The following is a 22,870-nucleotide window of genomic DNA, read 5'->3' as shown; positions in this document are numbered from 1 at the left end:
AAAATACCCTTCTAAGTGAAACCAGTAAGCCCTAACCCAGGTTAGAGCTTGATCAAGGAAGTAAGAGGTATCTCCAGAGTGGTAGAAAATAGTTTTTATGAGATCCAAAAATCACAAAATGGCGCAAAGATAAAAATAAGAATCTCTAAAATCTGAGTTAAAACATAATCCCGAGCATGTAAACACCAGCAAAACAAAACACAATGTCAGCCTTGAAAATCACATTAGCAGTTTCAGAAACAAATGTCAAATAGGTTCCACTGACCTGAGGAGATATCTATTTGGCTCATCTTGGTCTGTGTGATGTTGATGTGAACACCCACTTTGCTTTCAGTGAGGTCAATCTCTACGTTGCCCAAATTATCTGCAAAGTGACTGAAGACCAGGAGACCGTTGGGGTTCCACGTCCTGAACTGGAAACTGACTGAGAACAGGTCCTGGTTAAGCCGTCCCGGCACCTCCAGGTAACTTGTAGCATTGAAAAAGACAGGCACCGTATAGGGCTCCACACAGGAGAAACTCAGATTTCCCTATGAAAGAGAAGCGCATGCGATGAGGCAAATAGGGAATGAAATATGCATCCATGTAAGACCGTTGACAATGCTACAGTTCTACAAATTGTGAAGCAGAGCCCGAGCCTGTGCCAACCTCACACACAGCACCAGAGCATGGGTTCAGTGATCGGATGCATCGGTATGCATCTACTTGGAGGGCAAGACCTGATACTGCATAGCAGTTGGCTGTCTAGCCGAGGGGTGTAACAAGGAGCATCCACCATGGGATTGCTAGATTGACAGCCTGCCAGGACAGGATGATCATGTGAGGTGAAGTGCAGATTTGTGCTGTGGGCTTGAGTGTAGACCTCTGGATTTTCTGGAAGACAGCAAAGCTGCTGCTGGCAGAACATAGGTCAGGGAGAGAGAAAGATGTTCCTTCCCTCTTCTGGATGGCCCGTGCTGGTGTTCATTAATGTTTTACTTACTCTGATCTCAGTGGGAGACACGGTGATTTGTTTGCTATTTATGGAACTGATATTTTGGAGAAATATCTGTGGATTATAACTGTATATCTAATATATATATTATAAATTAATAGTCACTATTTAGCATCAGCATAATTGTGATTATTTCAGATTATTTTGTTATCCAACTCTAAATCCCATTTAAATTCCCATGAAATGTGCTTACATTGCAATGCATTAATGCTTGTGGAATTAGTGATATAAATAGACAAAATGAAAACGAAACTTGCAATGATTTAAGCTTATTCCTCTTCCATATACTCCCCCTTGGTACAAACAAAAAAAATGATTTATCATATAGATACCCTGCACTTTATATTCTAGTACCTAAGTACCTTCCTTTAAAGATCTGAAAATCTACATTTGCTTCTAACTTCTTTTATCCTGTCATAAAATTTGAAGGAATGTAATTTGAGGACATTTTCATCAGGTCCTTCTATGTGTATGTCTGTCTGTCTCTGCATCTCTCTGTCTCTCTCTCTATATATATTTTTTCCCATAACACCACATATATATATAAATATATATATACACAAGATTCCTTGTTCTTCCATTTCAGCACACTAACCATTAAATCTAAGGCAGGCTGTCTCTTTGAATTAATATTCAAATTAAATCTGCTCTGTACCTTCACAGGTGATTATTTTTAAATGCTTCCTTTACCAATGAAAAGAACTGCCTATGCATAATAACTGAGATGTTATCACTGACCACATACTTGTGTTGAGGGGATTGTCTCCCTGGCAAAATTAAAGATCCTTCCTGAGCAATGGTGCTGACTCTGGAGTCAAATGTAATGAAGGAATGGATGTGTGTGGAAAAAGGGGGTAGGATGAGTGCTGAGTCAATTTCACTGAAATACCAGCACTTGACATCTTTGAAAGCAAATTTCTTGTATAAATATTTGCCTTTGTAGGGCTGCTTGAAAAATGTCCCACTTGTCTGAATCCTGCCTAAGATTTTCTCTATATATGTATATATTGATTCAAAAGTTTATTCTGTTTGCCCATACAATTATTCGTTAAAATAAAATATACTTATAGATCATTTATGCTTTGCTATATATTTTTGCTCTGCAAGTTTGAAGTCTTATTTGCAACCACAATACATTTTGCAGTTAAAGTTAATTTTGGCAAGGGTCCATAGTGCAATTTGCTGTATTTAATAGTTTAGGTACTTCATGGATACAATTTCAGGGCCAATGGTGAGGTTTGGGCAAAAATAACATTTTGCCTCTTCTTAAAGGTACAAATAATGGAAACAATATTCTGATTATTTGGATTCTATACCTTTCTAGCTTAAGCAACAATTTCTATGAAAACAATAAATGGTGCCATTTTTTATCCAAAGTTTAAAATAGTGTGTGTTTATATACTTATATTTATATATAAATACTTCTCTAGATAAAAAATAACACAGCATGAAAGATGAACATTACCTCTGCAATCACATATTATGAATCCACAGTCTACATCTGTTACGCATAGTCACTTTGGAAAGTTAATTTTTCATGCTAAGTCTCAATTTTCTCATTGACAAAATGTTTGTATCTTTCATGAAGTACTGTTCTTAAGTTGTCATAAATGTTTGTAACATGCCTAGCACCATGCCTGTTGCCTATAAATGGAGCTATTACTATTTCTCTTTATAGTTGATATGCTTTATGAGAAAATTTCTTCAAAGTTCAATTCTTAATTATTAGTAAAATTCATCATTATTTTTAAGAAAAATATTTATAAAAGAATCAGTTTGCATTTTTATCATTTTAAATTTTCTTATATGCAATCTGAACATTTTATTTATTCAGGGATTTCCATTTGTCCAATCATTTTGTGAAAACCCTAGGCTCAAATTTGGGGCAATGAGACCATAGGGGTTCTTTTAGAGCACAGTATAAACACTTGTAATATTTTCCACTTCCAGTGAATAAGTTCCTTTCATATGTATGAGTCTCTGAAATCCCAGACTCTCCTAAATAACATTTCTAGGCTAAAGTAGCTCCTGGTCTTGCAGAACCATAGGGATCTCCTGGACTTAATTTTTAATTAGTATCATTTAGGAATCCTAAGCAGTGCCATGGAAAGGCAGATGTGCTGGGATTTCTTTCTTTCTTTTTTTTTTTTTTCTGTTCTTCCTCAAATCTAGTTAAACCTGGCATCAAGTCACACAAGAGGCAGAAGAAAACCACTGTGAGCTTCTGTGGCACAACTTTCACTATCCAATGTTAATCAAGCTTTATTTGATTGTATAATATAATGAGAGATTTGACAAAAAGGACATTTATTTACATATTTGAGCAAATTATCTTTGGAAGCGTAAGAGTAAATATAATAAAGTCCTTGGTTTAAAAACTTTTAAAATATTAAATTAAGCCATAAACAAGACATGTAGAACATATATAATAAGGCATTTGAAACCATGATGCTGCCAATTTAAGGACTGCTGAACTGCGGGGATGAAGCATAAGTGCTTAAGTATGTTTGCTTTCCGGCCACGGGAGATCCAGAAATGCTGAATCTAGCATTTTATGCCCTATCTGAATAAAACCTACCATGTATTTCAGGCTAGCTTAACTCGAAAGTTATTATTTTTCTTTTTCTTTTCCTTTTTTTTCTTTTCTTTCAGAATATTACAGGGGTACAAATGTTTTGGTTACATAAATGTCTCTTGTACTCTTTGAGTCAAAGTTATGTGTGCTCATCCCCCAGACAGTGTTCATTGTACATGTTAGATGTGCATTTACCCAACCTCTCCTCCCCCCTCCTTCTTGCTTGATTTCCAATAAATGTTATTTACATATGTGCACATAAGTGTTGATGGATTAGTTCCAATTTAACGGTGAGTACATGTGGTGTCTGTTTTTCCATTCTTGTGATACTTCACTTAGAAGAATGGTTTCCAGTTCCATCCAGGTTAATACAAGAGGTATTACTTCACCATTTATTTTATGGCTGAGTAGTACTCCATGGTGTACATATACCACATTTTATTAATCTGCTCAAAAGCTATATTTATTTCAGAGTATATGAAGTGTCTACACAATTCCAAGTAACTCTAAAGTTTGTTTCACATTGTTGAGCCCAACATAAATAGGATGAAAATATTATGGTTGTGGTGTTTTTCAGTTGTCCATAAAAAACAAAAAGTTCTTTGATTCTTTAAGGACCAATATTTAGGGAGTGAAAATTCTTACCACGTTTGACGGCTCTAATTTCTTCCTTCTGGCAAGATCAGTAATGTTAATGCCATTGTAGTTAATGCTTTCCATGCAGCCTTTGAAATTCTTTCTACTGCTGGAACTTGGCTTGCCAGAGAAAGGTATGCCTCCAAAGGTTATCTTTGAAGGAAAAAAACAAAGTGTAAACAGCCACACTGCATTGCAATAAAACTAGACAAAACTCTGAATCCAGCCAAGTTAAAGTACCTTTACCTAAATCGAATATATAAACATTACAGTATTCTGCCTCCAGCATCTGTTGCACATTATGTTGTTATTGAAATGCATAATGGAATCATTAATTCTGATAATTAGATTATAGCTTGAACAAGAAAATAGTAATAATTCCTTGCAATTTTGCTGCCCCAAAGGAATTTTATAAATTTTGCTGAGGATGCTTTAAAAGATTTTTGTCCAGGAAACTCCTTTGACCAAATAGTGTTAAAATATATTTTCTGTTTGTTATTAAAAGACATGCTATTAATAAATGCCTCTAAGAATCATGAGATAACCAGCACTAATATAAGTTCATAAAACTGCAGCCCAGAACAAGGAATATTGTGTTTACCTTATGTAGACTTGCAGTCTAATGACCATTAGAATCAAATGTCTATTAAACTTATTTTGAGAGAAAATAGTTCAAAAATCTTATTACTGTGTTGATCAGGGACCTCTTAGGATTTGGGGCCTATAATAAGCAATACAGGCCTAAAGATATTATAGGTCTTCCAAATCCTAATAAATAAGGACAATGTTACTTACTGTGTTCGTCTAGCTACTACTGTTGCTCACAGACAGAAAGTATGTACTTTTTCATATATCTTTGGTCAAATTACAGGACTGCAGCATTAAATTCATATAACACAAAATTACATTTAATATCAATCTGTATGGCCAATTATGACATTTACTACTAACAGTGAATTGGTAGTAAATGAAGCTAACTACTACTGATAGTTGTAATATCAAGATATATGATCCAGATATTATATATCTTTTAAATTATTCTTCAATATTACCATTTTCTATTTTCTTAAATGTTTTTTTGAAATTAAAGCAGTAGTAAAGACATTTTTATAGGTCAAGACTTCATATTTGGAACATAAGGCAAAGATCTTTGTGTTCTAGGAGGCTCATGAACAAATTCTGTTCTGTTATTTAGTGTTATGGCATTTGAAATGTTTAATTAGTTTTAGGGGAAAAAGTTAATGATGGTTTATGAGACAAGAGTAAAAAACCTTAAAAGGCCTTATTTAAAATAAAATCAAATAATACTATAGATACTAAATACAATAAATACTATAAATAATGGCTGGCTGAATATGTATTAATTGCCACAGAGTTCATAGATATAAAGAAAAAAGGAAAATTCAGAAAACACAAAAATAGATACTAAAGCATTAGGAAACTACAAAAGAAGAAATAGAGAATAATCTAAGGCAGAATCATGGGGAAAATATTTTCAATTTGCACTGACCAAACCAATTAGGTGCTATGTAAGTGTAGCTGATATGAAAGGCAATTGTTTTTGATACTAAAATGGAGTACTGTATTTCCTGTTTATAATTTCTTTGATCGATTTCTTCCCCAACTGAAAATAATACAATCGTCTATGTCCGCTGACACTTAGCATCACATTTTGAATAATATTACTAAGTAATAGTTTCAAATTATCGTTTTAATCCTCTGTGTGCAAAGTCTCTTTAATCTGGACCTTTCATTTTCTGCTGGGATGATGATTCAAAGCCTCCGTATATTTTCTCTGCTTTCAGCAACTCTGGGCACATGTCCTCCCTCATCAAAGGTGTCCTGGTAAAGCACCACAGGCTCAAGTTCACAGACTCCTAACAATTAAGTGGTTTCTAATCCTAATTCCTAATGTAACTGATTATATGGTATTAGGTTGTCACTTACTCTTTCTAGTAATATATTCTCATCAGTAAAATGAAGTAGTTGGACCACAAAATGTGTTCTGATATTTTAATGACTGTTAAGAAAAAAATTGCTGCAGTTGTCAAATTAATATTCAGTTATTTGTGTGGCTACTATGATAGACTTATTTATGATACTGCCATGCAATAACCTTGCTTCTAAAGCATTGACTGAAGTAACAATTTTGTGAGCTACCAATTGTTTACAAAGTGTGGCAGTGGCTACTAGATACTTCTGAGTATCCTTTTTCCCGACATTCTTTAGGGAAAAATATAATGCTTTTTAGCTGGGCTCATTGCTCCCCAGTCCATGTAAGACATTTATCAATTTCTTTAAAGTAACTTTTGGCTTCATAACATTTATTTGTAAAGGCCACATGTGACTCCAAGAACTGTCATTAGGAGGAGAGGGCAAAGTCTTCTTTTCTCTCTCTCCCTTCCTGCTGGCTGGATGCAAAGTGGGATGTCCACAGCCATCTTGGAGTAGTTTGCCCCAGGGACAGAGTAACAGCAAGATTAAACGGGTCTGTGGTCTTGACGACCATGGAACTGCCTTTGGAACCTAGGGCTGCCTACCTTCAGACACCTTTTATATAGAAGAGAATAAACATGCATTTGCTATATGCAGCCTGAGTAACCTTAAGTGAAACATGTATATATTTTTTTCTATGACTTCCTGTTGTCTCTTCACATAACCCTATGAAAAATATGCTATTTTATTCATTTTACAGAAGGGGGATATGACTTATCCACTGTCACACAAGCAGTGAGAGTCAGAAAGGGATTCAAACTCAGGTTTCTGCTCCTGTTTGAGCCTATGTGACTGATTTTCTTTACAATCATAGCCAGTTCAGCGTTCTGTAATGGACAAGAGGGAATCATTCCTCTACTTCCCTAGGAGAGCTGTATTGCAAAAGACAACAGCGTAATGTTCAAATCCGGTGTATCCTGGAGTTTAACTGAAGAACAGAGAGAATCCAGGTCAAATATCAGTTTGCTGTCCCCTGACTTTTGTTTTCACTGGTTTAGAGGAGAAAAAATGAAGCAGAGCTCCTCTGTGTATCACCTCGCCAGCCTCAAGTTATCATTAGCCAGCAGCTTGACTGCGAACGGTGCATGGCTCACTTCGTGGTGTACATAGCTACAGAAAGGAGGGGATGAGGTGAACTCTTAGGCCATATCCCACAAAAAATGTTAACATCGAGGTATGTCAAAGCAGGAAACTTATATTGTATTGCTTCTTTCACGATGTACATCTCTGGGAATGGTGATGATTCCTTTACCCCTAGCAGTGCTGTGTTGGACCTACCCATACTGGCTCATGAGAACTGACTGCTCTCAAAACTCATCTCTACATCTTACTTTTGTGTATGTTCTTGAGGTTATTTAAATTTATTGCACCTACATGATGGAAATACTGTGCAATGGTGTGGCTACTGGGCACTTCTTCCCAACTCCCTGATCAGTGCTGTCATGTTGGTAGCACAAAGGCAACCATGGTGGAGAATTTGCACAATGAAAATTAACAAGTGCTACATATCAGGGCATTCCTCTTCTTCCTCCCTGGAGAGACCAGTTGTTAAGCATTTGCCAGCACATCCCTGCCCTTAAGCCTCAACGCTCTTGGCCTTAGACCATTCTGGGAGTACTGAGGCAGCATAATCTCAGGGAAGTAGGACAGGTTTCGTGAGATAAGAACAGATTTCTGATCCTTGAGGGTAAATACTTTAAATGCTTCAGCATGAAACGTTATATAAGTTGTATTGTTTTAGGTTTGAAGCTAATTTTCACAGTCTATGAGGTGTGAGTCTAGTTACTGTATGGATGCATCAAGGAGTAAGTACAACACTGAGAAACTGACTCTAAGATAGTCCCTGATTTTCGTCAAACAAATAAGCAAAGGGAGTCCCTTTCTATTAAGATACACTTGCAGAAATAGAAAGGTAGGCACAACCACTTTTATTGCAGCTTATGCCAATAACTGCAGTATCTAAGAGGAGAGTAATCTGAGAGCAGCCCTACAAAGAGAAATAAGTTAAGTATACTGATTCTTCCTCAGTAAATTTAAATTTATTCCTATACTCTCCGTAACAAATATGTCCCAGACATTTTTGTCTATAGCTGAGGTTCCAAACATGGTATTGTATATAGATGGGCTTCAAAGTGCTCACAAAACTGTTGACCCTATATGGAAAATGTTGTGTGTGCATGAATATTCATAGACTTCGTCACAAACTCAATAGGGTCTATGAACCCAGATTTTTAACTCTATTTTTTTGAAAATTGGAATTATGTTTGTCCATTGCTAATGTTCCAGGATATCTCACCTCTTCTATGGCACTTCAGAGTTTATTAATGGAAGATGAATAATTCATCTTTAAGATCTCTCATACATTGGAAGAAGAGTTACATGAGCCAAGACTTACACTAACTTGGAGAAGATAGAAATTCCTGGGATTTTCACATTATTTTACTTTTGATAATCAGTTCTCTTTAATGAGATATTTTTTGGGGAGGGGAAACAATTATATACAGCTCTAAATTTTGTCATTTCCAATTAAAATTTTATGGTGAACATATTCCACGTTCTTAAAAATTTGTATGTAAATATAGATAATACAAATATATGTATATATATTTATCTGCAATTTCAAAACTATGTGCCAAAGACCATTAAAATGTCATAGTAAAGTCATCGGAGTGGCATAGTATATTTTACATTTTTAAAGGAAACACAATACTTGACATCCTTTGGACATTGTATGAAACACTAGCTGGAGGTAGTTTACTTTTCCAATATTAGATCATGCTACATTCCTTTTAATGATATACCATTTTTGTGAAGTTGGGGTTTTGGTCCTTACTCTTATAAAAACAGATTATCACATTAAATAAAAAGTGGAATAGAAAATTAGGATGTCAGTGTCAAATGTGTTTCAAAATCTGACAATTGTGCAGTGCAAGAGCACTTACCCTCATAATTACTGTAATTTAAGAATGCAATAAAAATACACTTTTTCTTTTACTTTATGAGCATTTCTTCAAATGGCTACCAAATTTTGGGGACATAAATTTTTAAGTTGTTTTGGGCCTAGTACTGGTGTGGAGAAAGTACTAAAACACGAAGGGCTCCAGGAACTAAGACAGTCTGGAAGCCTTTGGCTGAACAATATTTTATACTTTTTATTTTACTTTTATGCTGTTTTTATATATTTAGTGTTATCCCTTTTCTCCTAGTATACATTATACTGTGACAAACATCTTCTTAAAGAACTCTTATCTTCATATATGATTAACAGTTTTGATGGACATTTTAAGGTTGAATTGTTCTCCAAACAGTTTATTTTAAAACCTGATGTATCTACTATTAAGTTATGAGAATATTCTTTTTACTGTATCAATATTATCATTGATTGTTTCTTAATATCTACATATTGGGATGGTAAAATTTGTCTTTTTATTTATGGACAATCTTCAAAATATTCCATATTTTACTTTATTTATTTTATGACAATTATATCTGAGAAAATAGAACTTGTCAAAAGACCTATCTGCAGCTATGAATTTATAAATGACTTAATAAAAACCAGAAACCAGGATTGCTTATTGAATATTTTATAATAAACATTAGACAATCCTGTGTATGCAACATACTGCAGATTCTCAAGAGCAATTGGTAACATAGTGGAAACAGGACAAATTGATTTATTCTGAACTTATTACATGCCCTGATAGCATGGTCCCTTTCTTCCAATTATTACATTGGTACCAAGATTAAAAATATTTCAATAATGTTTCATGATTATCAATTTAGAAATAAATAAAATGACACAGATTCATAAACTAGGTTTTAAAATTGTTTCTTTTTGTTTGGAAAAGAAAATGAAAATAGCGTGGGTACATATATGATTAACAGTGAGACTACAGGACAGGAGGAGATGGGGCAGTCACTCAACACCTATCACAATTTATAGGTCATCACGAGTACCTCGTAGTCCAAGTCCAGGTAGTCAAACTCTCCGTTGGTGCGGAAGTGCTGAGTGCTCCTGTCCAGGGTGAGGTTAATGCTCCGTCCCTGGCGCTCGACGACCACGGAGTGCCAGTGGTGATCGTCCAGCAAACTTCCTGTCATCACTGATGTGTGGCCGTATATGGGGCCAAGCTGGTTGCTTCCTAAGTCACGAGCGTGAAAAGAAAGAAAACAAGGCAATGATCTCACGGCCAACTCCATGTAGCGGAAGATACTTCGTTTACAACACCTAGAGGCTGGCATTCCATCAAAGCTCCGCCCACTGAAGGTAACCTGGGAAAACCAGTATGTAACTATACTTTAAGAAAGTTCATGTATAAAGTACACAAAAGTTATTAAATCTGGGGGAAAAAAATCTGCTCCCTGAAAAAGAAAAAAAAAAACAAAGGTATATATATATTTTTTTGACTGTGCCATGAATCTGCTAAATTTTGGTAGGTTCCTTATAAAGTCAGTGTCACGTGGGCTTTGATGTCAGCATGCTGGGTTCTGATGCTGCCTCCACCAGCAGCTTGGGGTATGATCCTGGGGAGGTTGACGGGTACTCTGGGTCTCTGTTTTCTCATACGCAGAATGGGAAAGATAGTAGTAGCTGCTTTACAAGGTGGCTTGACGATTAAATGAGTGAGTACATGCAAGTAATTTAATACACTTCCTGTCATTTATAGAGCATAATTGTTACCTGTTAGTCTTTTACAACTCTTATCATTCTTGATCATGACAACATAGCCTGACAATTTTCAGTTTTCTTGACACCAAAGGCTATAGGAAAGTACTACCTAATATTTTAATGACATGGAAAATTGACGTTATCCTTTCAATTAAAAAGGAAACATTCAGAAATATATATATGTAACATTGATCTAGTTTTGAAATAAGATTTCCAAAGAAACAAAACAAAAAATAAGAGTAAACAAGTAGAATCCAAAATGTTTACTGTTCACTAAGTTTAACTCTGATATTTTCTTTCATTCATGTTTTTTTAAGAGACAGTGTCTTGCTCCGTCACCTATGCTAGAGTGCAGAGCTCACTGTAACCTTGAACTCCTGGGTTCACAGCATCCTACAGCCTCAGTCTCCTGTGCAGCTGGAGCTACAGCGCACATGCCACCATGCCCGGCTAATTTTTCAAAATTTTTTTGTAGAGATTCATTCTTGCTGTGTTGCTCAGGCTGGTCTCAAACTCCTGGCCTCAAGCAATTCTCCTGCCTCGGCCCTCCAAAGCAGTGGGATTATAGGCATGAGCCACCATGCTTGACCTTCATTCTTCTATTTTGTCTAATCAAGTATTGCTTTTTATGGTGAGGCAAAGTTAAATGCTATAAAAATATAATAAGGTTTCATAATAAATAGCATAACGGAAATGAGAGAGATAAACAAGTGAATGTCACATTAAGTTCCTCCTTTTTTTTTCTTTTTGACATTTAGTATGCTAATGATCCCTGTACTGTATACTTTCTATGGCTTTCCTAGATCAACTTTTCTTCACTTGTGGTGATAAAATCAAAGGTTGATATGTGATTGTGTGTGTGTGTGTGTGTGTGTGTGTGTAAAATGAGAGAGGGAGAAGGAAAGTGTGTAGAAGAAGAAGAAGAGGAGAGAGAAAGAAAAGTAGGAACTGGTATGAGTGAAAAGGCTGCACTGAGTGCTACTACTTTAAATATTTACACTGGAAGACTGAGAGCAGGCTGATATGCCTGATATGTAGGTAAATGCATTGAAGAGTGACAGGAGATATTTGAGTGGATGTATTTCTCTGGTTGTCATAAATTCCAGGCAGTCAGTAAAACTCTGTAAGTAAACTGCTTTCCAGTGAAAAGGTAATAAACTTTTTTTGTGAGCTCGTATAATCAGTTACTTGTTTCAAAAGAGTAATGTCATACCTCTATAAACCACAGTTGATTTTAAAAGGTTATTCTACATGTTTCATTTGGGAAAAAAAGTTTGAAAAAATAAACATCTTTAGATATAACTTAACTGCTGTGTGTGTGTGTGTGTGTGTGTGTGTGCGCGCGCGCATATGCATGGAGGAACATATTTTACAACATTACTTATATTTTTCTGGTTTCTCTCTCTCCATCACTTTCTTTGTTTATTCTATTGGGTCTGTTTTAAAAATTATTTCAGTCTATTTTCCCCTAGGTAGTACAAATGTCTAAAGATATATTGTCAAACTATTTTTACGGAAATACTTTCTGATTTGCAAAACAGTATAAAGGAATTTTTGTAACATATTCACCAGCACTGATAGCATTTTAAAATCTATTTACTTACATGAGAAATATCAGTATTTTGTTATTTTATAGTGTATTTCTTTTGTAACTAGTGTGGTTTAGTATTTGTTGTTTATAGTATATTTTATTTTTATATTTTTTCTTTTATGTTATCTTTTCTATCCTTTGCCTATATTTTCTCTTAACATCTTGGTATTATTATGCAGTAGTATAATTTCTTATTAATGAGCTACATTGAACCTCTATATATGACATTTGTATTTGCCAGGTTTTGCATGTATTATAACAATATAATTATTACAATAAAAATGACATTTTGTGTAATTAAGTGGCCCAGATTTTTTGTGTGATTTTCCTTCTTTCTTCTTTTCTTATAGAAGCTACTATTTCAATCAAATCAGATTTTGAATGTGAAAAGTTTTATAATAAAGGGTATATCTTTAAGATGAAGTATCATTACCTATAAAAAACTACAGTTGCATTTTTTAGTATAATACTAGTTTTCAAAGTAATAGAATTAACATATGAGATACAAGCCATTATTCAGGAATGTCTGGAGCACTCAAACTGATAATTGACAAAGAAGTCAAAGAGCTTGGAATCTTCGGACAAGCAAGTGAAAGAACAAATATCTTTGCTTGCATTGTAATTTTGAATGCCAATACCTATGTTGTGGCTCTTCACTTTAGCTTTAAGTAAATCCTAGCTACATCATCAACATGCAAACATATGTTAGTACTGCCCATTTAAACACAACAAAAACCCAGAACCAAACAGTAACTCCTTTGAGTTCACCTTCTCCTCCAGCCAACATTTCATTTCCCTGCTTCCTTCATTTCTAGCTGACTATATGCAAAATACTTATTTCCACATCTTTCATTCTTTTTTTAAACCTGTAAAATAGTCAATAAAACTTTTGTCTTTTCTATTCCACTGAGAGTAAATTAATAATAATTTCCATGCTGTCAAAGTCAATATTCACTTCTCTTCACCTTCCATGACATTTTAGATAAATTCAACAAAGTTTAGTTAAATTCAACACAGTTTTTTGTTTGCTTGGTCTCTGTGATACTTCATGTTCTTTATTTCCTCTAACTGTCTACTTCTTCTTTGACTCAATTTTAGCACCTTTTCCTCTCAGTCTTACATAAGTGACTCCATAATAGAATGCTCTACTTAAATGTTTAATAAGCAATTCAAAGGAACCATGTCCAAACAGATCACTAGAATTCCTCCTAAAGCTTTCTCTATTTCTGAAAATGACACTAATGTCCATTTGGTGCTCAAATCAAATCCCAGGAATCATTCTTTATTTCTACTCTTTTCTTCTTACCATTTTCAATGCATCAAAAGTCATGCTGAATTTACCACTAAAATAATTTCCCTGCTGGACACATTTCTCTGCATCTCCACTGAAAGCCACCTCATATAAGCTATTATCATCTCTCACCCAAACTACGCAAAAGTCCTCCTTTGAGCCTCATGCCGTCGCAAGCAATTCTTTTTACGGAAGTGTCAGTGCACTTTCAAAAATAAGACCATAATATTGTATGGTATAAAGCCTTCCCGTAGCTTCCCATTCTTAAAATAATACCTAAACCCTGTACCAGGCCCTGCAAGATCCCACAGGATTTAGACAATTTCCACTTCTTGGATTTCATTTTCTATTTTAGTAGCTCACTACCTTTATCCACACCAGCCTCCTCCTTGGTGCCTGCCTACTCCTTGTCTTCAGTGATCCTTCGCTATGAAACCCTCCCCTTCTTCATGTTTTTCTGGCGAGTTTCTTGTCGTCACTCAGATCTGACCTTGAACATTTTCTCCTCAGAGAGGACTCTCCTCACTACACATTCTAATGTTGGCCCTGATGCCTCTGAAAGGGACATATGAACCTATGCCTCTTAGCATAGTAACCTATTTAATAGATCTCATAACACTCATTAAGTCATTTTTGTTTTGTTGTTTTAAAATAATATTCATAGATGATATATTGTCTGATCCCTCTACTAGGTCATAAACTTCATGAGTTTAAGGACGTTGTCTCTTTGTTCCCTGTTGTGTAGCCAAAGGCTAGCAGAGTACCTTGTATATACTACAGGTACAATAAACATTTTTTGAAAGAACAGTATATCATTATATACCAACCACTATGGATTAAGAATGAATTGACAACATGATATGAACTTTTTTTTATAATTTACACTTTAAAACATTAAGCAACATTAACATTTTCCTAATGGGAACCTTAGTAAATGGAAAGAAGAGTACCACGAGTCCAAACATACCTAAGTTTAAACTGAGGACCAGCTTGGCTTTTTTCAGTTCCAAGGTAATGTAATCCCCTTGCTGTCCTTCTCCATGTAAGATTACTCCTTCGCTTTCAGAGGTTTTAAATTTCAGGGCAATGACATCCTTCAGTGTTTTCATCTTCTTGTTTCTGAATCTATATGGTAACACAACATGGCCATCAAAGTTGATCACATCAGCCCCTAAAAGAATAAAAAGAAATAACATTTCAGTTCAGTCGCTGCGTGTTACAATCCACCTCCAATGGGTGCCTGCACAGAATAACTGGGAATTAAAGAAATATTTCCCTGAGAAGTCTAGAATGCCAGGTTCTTATTTTATTTTTTTATTTTGATTTACAGTGTGTTTAAAAGGGGATTTTATGGAGAATGTAGATAAAAAATGATCATAGAAGCCCCATCAATATAAAATTTTACTTTGTAATACTATTACAGTAATATACACTCAGTGTACTATATGCTTCGACTTTTAACTTGGGAATGTAAAGTTTAGTCCAAAAAAGTAAATATTAATTGACATAAATTTTTTTATCCCTAAGATTTTGCAAGAGTCAATGTTTTCTTCCTTAATGATGTTAATTCTTCATGATTTTTAAGTGTATACTTTACTGAAAAATTGCTTTTTTTGTCACAAGAATGAAGACATTTGGAAAGCAGTGTTTGGTGTTATATTTATTTTTTTCTAATGGTTTTTACATTCCACTACTATTTTAATAAACTTTACTGTAATATTCAGAGTTTATTGCCTATTGAACTTTAGAAAACTTCTTAAAAGGTCCTCTTAGGCATTATGTGTCAAATTCATTATTAGCTCCTTGCATTTGAAGCAGAGAATTGGGCACTAATGTTATTGACTACATTGAACACGGATACCCTCACTTACCCGTACATGAATTAGAAGAACAGATATCTAGCCTGTACTATGACTCCAGCAGTTCTAATTTTAAGCAATTACATTAAAATAACAAACGTATATAACTAGAAGTACAGAAAATTTTGTCACTATTGTCTGAAATAGGTGATTGTGAGGATTGGTTTCATAAATGCTACCTGTGCACACTATGAGGTATTATGTTTTATACATTATTGGTCAATGGGTTCCCAATTCATGGAAGGGTCCAAAGATACATTATAAACATCCAGATCAAACATTGAGTTCAAACAGAAGCTTAGTTACCATCATTAGACTCTGTCATTAAAATATTTTCAAAATACCATTTCTGTTAGCTTTTCATTTTTAAATCATAGAAAACCTAGTCAGACTAGGTAGCCCTACTTACTTTAGAATTACAAACCTGGACAAAGCTACCGCCTAGGTTTTGGGCAAGGTCTGGCTAAAGAACTCCACAGGGACGCATTGGAGAAAAATGATAGCAGTTTAAAGCCTGTCAGAGAAATGTTTTCTCATTTCATGTCCTAGTTCTCTTGCATTTGTTTACTTCAATCACCACAGGGAACACTCGGGCTTGCTGTGTAAGTAGAGCATACCACCAGATAAATCCCCAGGCGGTGAGGGGGGCAGAGGGGCAGAAATACTATAACCCCACCCACTCTTTTTTGCCTTCCAATTTTTTGATTTTACCTAATTAATTCTAAATTTGATTTTCCTAATTCTGACAGTTGTTGTGAATACAGTTATTTCAAACATTACTTAAAATTAAATCTAAGCTTTCCTTTCAATTTGTCAATGGCTTTCACATGCTTTAAAAATATTTGTCTTCCTATCTCAAATATTTATGTTCTTAAATATTTCTGGACAATGGACAATGTTAAATTATGAAAAGTTTAAAAAAAACTTTAAGTTTTAAATCTTATAATCAGTTCTTTATTGCCCATAAAAAGACTTTCTTAATCAACAGAATTCGGTTCTCTGAGACTGTGAATCACAGAGGTTTATTTTAATATGAGGGGAAAAAAAATCAGCCATTAAATTTTGGCTTCTGCTAACACTGCAAAGCCAATTAGACTTTAGCTTAATCATCTATACTGTCACAGCTGAATTCCAATGGCAATGTCTTTATCATCTGTGATGAGAAATAAAGGAGGGAAAAAAATGGAATCTGCTTTTCAGATCCCAGGTTGAATTCATAATCCAGCAGTTGGTAGAAATTACTTTTTGTCTTGAAAAGTGAATAAATGAAAAAAAGAAGAAGGGAGTAAATTTCGAACTCTAGAAAGAAATGCTTCAGTCAATTTCATGGCAGGGACAAGGTGAATAACAGATACATCACTGTTTTCTACATATGTGTATTATGTATATGTGTATATGTATATATTTTTATGTCAATATATGTTAACTGACATAAAATATTTCTCATTCATCTTTCAGGAAGTAAATGTTCTCTGAGCTAGGATAAAGGAAAGAATTCATCTTTCCTATATTTTCTCCTAAATCAAAACCTACATTCAGTTTCAGGTACAGCATAGTGAGTTATGCAAATATTGATGCCTTTCTGCCTTCCTTTTAGGATAATGAAAAAGTGTGACAGAAAGGATGAGTATGGTTTATTTTTTTAGATAGTCCTAAGCTACTAATAAAAACAGGAAGGAAAGCTATTCACGTAGAACCAGTCTGATTTTACAATGGTAAGTGGTCAGCAGTCAGTTGGGAAACTGCTAAGGTGCTCTGCAAGCCAGATCTCCTACAGTATAAATGAAATTGTCTTTCTACGAATAGGTTAAATGCTCCCAATATATTAGCATGTTCTCTTGTGGATATGAGCTCAAAGGTATCTTGAAAATTATAAAATTCCTAGAAATAATCTATGATATATAATTTACACTTAAACACATACTATATACTTTAATAGTCTGGGATATTGTACAATAATGTACATACCATCCATCAGAGTTTGGCTCTATTTCCTACAAAAATACATTTAAATTTCTTTTGACATCTAATAATATGTTGGGCTTATTTAGGGACAAGCCACTTTTTCTTCTATTATGCTGATTGCTTATCACTTCCTAGAATTAAGTTTTCTGTGCAGTGATTAAATATGTACGGTTGAACTGTTTAAGCAATCTGAACAACAATAATGGCTAGTCAAAAAGTGAATGCAAAATCATAGTGTTTCCACAGTTTTGTTTCTAACAATAACTCAGAGAGCTGGTAGTATGCCCAATTCATCAAACCATCATGGTAGAAACGCTTTTTTTTCTTTAATTATTGTTATTTAGTCTTTACTTTCTAAATTTGAATAACATAATTTAGAGAAGTGTTTACCACCTAAAGATTTTAATATTTTTAAAGATATCTTTGCTATATATTTTACTGCAAAAATATGTTTATTGTTAAAAAGAAATTAACACAGAGATATAGAAAAGTGAATCCCAAGCACAAGAGATAACCTATATTAATGGGTAATAGGTTGGTGCATATCCTAGATTTTATATATTTGTCTACCAATCTATCCATCTATCTAATGTATGGAATAATTCATATGTATACATATAATGCATAAGCATATAATATATAAATGCATATACACCTGTTTTATATATACATTATATATATATATAGAGAGAGAGAGAGAGAGAGAGGGAAAGAGAGAGAAGGTGGCAGGAGGGAGTAGAGAGGAGGGAGGAGAATTTTACTTCATTTAGTTATGGTCCAAAATGCACAATGATAGTTTGGGTTTTGGGTAATATAATATTTATAGTATAGGGAAAATTTATGTTTTAGTTAATTAATACGTTTTATTGACCTTCATACACCAAGGCCGTTATAAAAGTGAAAATATATATATAATTTGAAGCTGTAATTTATCCTATTTGAAAAAATAAAAAAAAAATTTTGAAGATAGCACACCAACAAGTAAGAATTACTTTTAGTAAAAGGCAAAAGATTTATATGATCTGAAGAGAAACCAGAGTATAGAATTACTTTTAATACCTTGTTTTTTCATTAAAATGTTTCACTTACTTGTAGAAGATCTGAGAGAAAAGAGATGGTTTAAAAAAATTAAAAGGGCATAATTTTATTTTTCTGAAGCAACCAATGATAATATACTATTTATGATCATTTTTAAACTGCATACACAAAATAAAGATTCTATCTATGTATGTACATAGATACACATAGGGATAATTCTGTACATAGTTTTATGTTTGTTTTTTGTTACTGGACATTTTTTTAACCTCTCCTCATAATTTTTTTTACCTCACCTCATAATTTTTTTTTCCAAAACAGGATTTTGATTAGCTAAATATCTATCATCATTTGGATTTCTAATTCCTTCAGTAAGAATTTGTGGTTGCAATTTTGTTTTTAAAATAATCATTTTATTGTGAAATAATTTTATATTTAGAGACAAACTGAAAAGGTAGTTGGAAAGATAACACTCGCACATGCATTTCACACAGCTTCTTCTAATATTAACATTTTACATAATGTGGTATATTTGTCGAAACTAAAAAATTAACTTAAGTACTGTTAACTAAAATATAGATTATACTTGGATTTTCCAGTTTTCACTAATGTTTTGTTGCTTTTGTTGTTCCAGGATTCAATCCAGAATCTCACACTATATTTAGTTATCATGTCTCTTTGGTCTCCTCTAATCTGTGACCATTTCTATATCTTTCTTTATCTTTCATAATTTTGATACTTTAGAAGAGTAGTGATTAGGTATTTTGTAGAATCCACAAGTTGGATATGTTTTCTTAGTACTACACTGGTATTACTTATGTTTGGGAATAATATCACAAAATTGTGATGTCATGCACCTTAAATATACACAATTTTTATTTGTAAATTATACTTCAATACAGATGGAAAAATAATAAGACTTTCAATTAGAGAAAAAAGAAAACAAAATCAAAGACATTCTCTTTTAAAAAACTAAATATAAGGCATTTCATAAATATATATAAAGCTTACAAATTTAAAAGAAAATTCGTGAAGATGTTAACAAGTTAGTATTGAATATAACATCACGTAATTTTTGCAAATAAATGCCAAATCACTTCAAGAGTTTGAAATATATCTCTGAAACTAAAGTTTAAAAATATTAGAAGATGGAATTTGCTTAGTTTTGCAAATTTTACACAAATGTAAATCTACATATTCTTTTTATAAGTCAGAGAATATTTTTGATACATTGACCATTCTTTACAAAATAGTGTGACTGCCATCTTCACTCTCCCTTTATTCCTTTTCATAGCATTTTTCTCTGCCTGACATGCTGATATGTTTGCATCTCTGTAGCATATCTCCTCTGAGACTGTTTTGTTCCATTCTGGAGTTCAGTACTTAAAACAGTGCCTGAAAAAGTCAGTGTTCATTGAACATCTGTTCAGTGATTGAATGTTGTCACTCATATTTCAATTAATTGGGTTACAGTATAATAAAACTATTATGCTTTTTAATTAAAACTTAGAATCACTAGATTGAAAGAAATTGTGAGAATGTCTCTGATCTACCTTGGTGCCACAACCATAAATATACCAAAGGTTTCAATTGTCAAAAAAAAAAAAAAAAAAAAACCCAGAATGATAGTATTAGGCTACTTTTAGGGGATTGTGGTGGTAGGTGAAAATGTATTCCATTATTTTTAATTGAATCAGTTCTGGAACAGACATTAACTCTGGTGGAGTCTATTTCATTCTAATGGTACATTTTGATACGAGTACTTTCTTCAAACCCACTATCTTTTTTTTTTTTTTTTAAGTATCTGTGATTTAAACCTAAATCAATAGCCAAAATAGATTTAAAAATGTTGGTACAGCTACTTTAGAGTAATAGTATTAAATTAGCCTTCTCCAGGTCCTTTTAAAAAAATAATCAACAATAAGTTAGGATATATTTTGAACTAATTAAAAGAGGGGAATTGGAATGTTCCTAACACAAAGAAATGAGAAAGGCTTGAGGTGATGGATGCCCAGATTACTCTGATTTGATTAATACGCATTGTATGCCTGTATCAAAACATCACATGTACCCTACAAATAGATGTAACTGTTATGTATCCATAATAATTAAAAATAGAAAAGATTGATTTTTAAAAGATGATTTTTCAGAGGTAGCCTCTGAAAAATTATTTCTACTTGGGGAAAAATGAAACAAAACAAAAATCTCAAAGGCACTTATTTAATGAAGGCCAGCATCTCACATTTTGTACAGTATTTCTTCTTCAAATGCGTAGCTTTGCCCTTAAGTGCTTGAAATCTCATAGTAGAACAATACCAGAGGTGTCTGATTTCATTTCTGCATAAAATTTAGACTCCAATATCCAACTGCCTGAAGACTCATCCACAGGGATGTCCTATAGGCATAGCTCACTCTACTTGTCCAACACAGAATTCTTTTTCTGAGCCTCACGCCAGACATCTGGGACTTTCCTGACTGCCTCCTTTTCTTGCCCATCCACACTTAGCCAGTTCCAATCCTGTGAAATTTAGCACTTCTGTGTTTTCCAAACTCACGGCTTACTTTTATCTATCCCGCCACCAGCTACCATCACCTCTCCTGGTACCTGCTGTGTTAACATCGTTCAGTGAACGAAAGACCCTCCAGTCTTCTTTTCCTTAAACCTATCCCCCACTCAGAAGCCAGAAAGACCTTTCCAAAACAAACTCTCTTGTCCAAAAGACCAAAATCCAAGCTCTTCCGTGTGGCCTGTAACTACCCCAATGAGAGAGCTCCCTTTTAGCATCGTTGTTCTCTTTTTGTGCTAATCATGGTAAACTGACTGAATCTCTTGCTAATGTCACCCAAGGCCTTTCCTCATGCTGTGCTCACTGTCTTCAATGAAAAGCCATTTTTTCTTCAACTGGTTTATTTTAGGCATCTTTCAAGCCTCAGATAAGCCTCCCCCACCAGAAAGCTTTGCTGTGTGAAGCAGCCTTGGCCTGTCGTACCATAGCGCCTTGCGTACTTTCGTTGTATCACTTCTCACGTTGTATTGAAATGACCTTTTTATGGGTTTGATTTCTCCTGTGGTATTTCAGCTCTTCTAAGGTACAGACTTTGGATTGTTCTACTTTGTATTTCTGGCACAATAAACACTTATTAAATTGATGTAAACATAATTTGTGTTTGAGACAAGGCAAAAGGAAAATTCTTCTATGATCTTATTTCCCCTCAAACCCATAGCTGGTGCCATGCAGTTCACCTGCTAAGAGTACAGACTTCCATACTATTTAGTGGAATGCATTTATATAAATATTGCAACCACAGATTTCGGATAGGAATAAATAGCTTAAAATATGAAATGCTTCTATTCTATTCACAATGGAGTATATATTTATTTATAAGTCAAAGGCTAAAACATTTAACTCCAATATGAATTTAAATACATAATATATACTCTCCTTATAATTGAATACATTTATGAGAAGCTTGCCTATTCTAAGAATAAAGTTAAGTTTTAAACACATTTTAACATAGTCAAGATATACTAATCTGAGACAGATACTGATTTATAGAAGCAACATGGATTTATTCCTACATATTAATATTTTTTCATTTTTGGATTACTTCATAAAAAGCTATAAAGCATGATAAGGCATGAAATAGCTAATCATGTGGACCCACTTGAGTTAAAACTAGACAAAAAAAGGCATGAAATAGCTAATCATGTGGTTGACCCACTTGAGTTAAAACTAGACAAAAAATAAGCAATTTTTGGAAATCATGTTATTAAAAATTATTCAACCTCAAAAAACAAACAACAAAAACAAAAAACTGAGGTACCCTCTGCCTCCCAAAATGGTCATTCACACACACACAGACATTCATACCCATATTCTCTCTTTTGTCCTATTCACTTGTGACCCACAGAACATTAGAAAATCAGAGGGATCTATTTCCAAGCGGGTTATAGCTCGAATATATCTGATAATGCAGAGATAATAGGCAATTTCTGAAAATTAGCATAAAATCTATTTGTAGGAAATTCATGTGGAAGCAATTTTTGTTTATTTTTCTAAATCAAAAAGTCAAACAAATTAGACTTGTCTTCTCTAATATTGCTGTTTACCAAAATAGCTGTTCAGCTTCTGACCGTACAAAATCTCTTTTTCTTTTGGGGAAAAGACTATCTAGAATTATAAATCCTAAGTAAATGTTACACAGATGAGGAAAAGAACCAGACATCCAAAACTCCTCAGAATGTCTTTTGATTTAAAT

The 22,870-nt window shown here is 33.9% G+C and overlaps 1 protein-coding gene across 1 annotated transcript in view; it reads right to left on the bottom strand.

Moving 5' to 3' along the window:
• The window catches only part of CNTNAP2 (contactin associated protein 2), a 1,217,706-nt gene that overhangs the window by 959,115 nt on the left and 235,721 nt on the right, over window positions 1-22,870 (bottom strand). The window contains exons 5-8 of the mRNA XM_069461685.1: window positions 14,719-14,922; window positions 10,158-10,342; window positions 4,215-4,358; window positions 266-530 (exon numbers count right to left, since the gene is read on the bottom strand). Coding sequence (XP_069317786.1) covers window positions 266-530; window positions 4,215-4,358; window positions 10,158-10,342; window positions 14,719-14,922 — 798 coding nt within the window. The remainder of the gene's footprint in view (window positions 1-265; window positions 531-4,214; window positions 4,359-10,157; window positions 10,343-14,718; window positions 14,923-22,870) is intronic.

Source organism: Eulemur rufifrons, chromosome 29, assembly GCF_041146395.1.
Source record: "Eulemur rufifrons isolate Redbay chromosome 29, OSU_ERuf_1, whole genome shotgun sequence".
Lineage (NCBI taxonomy): Eukaryota > Metazoa > Chordata > Mammalia > Primates > Lemuridae > Eulemur > Eulemur rufifrons.
Note: the sequence above shows the minus strand (reverse complement) of the source record. Positions and strands in the feature narration are given on the sequence as shown.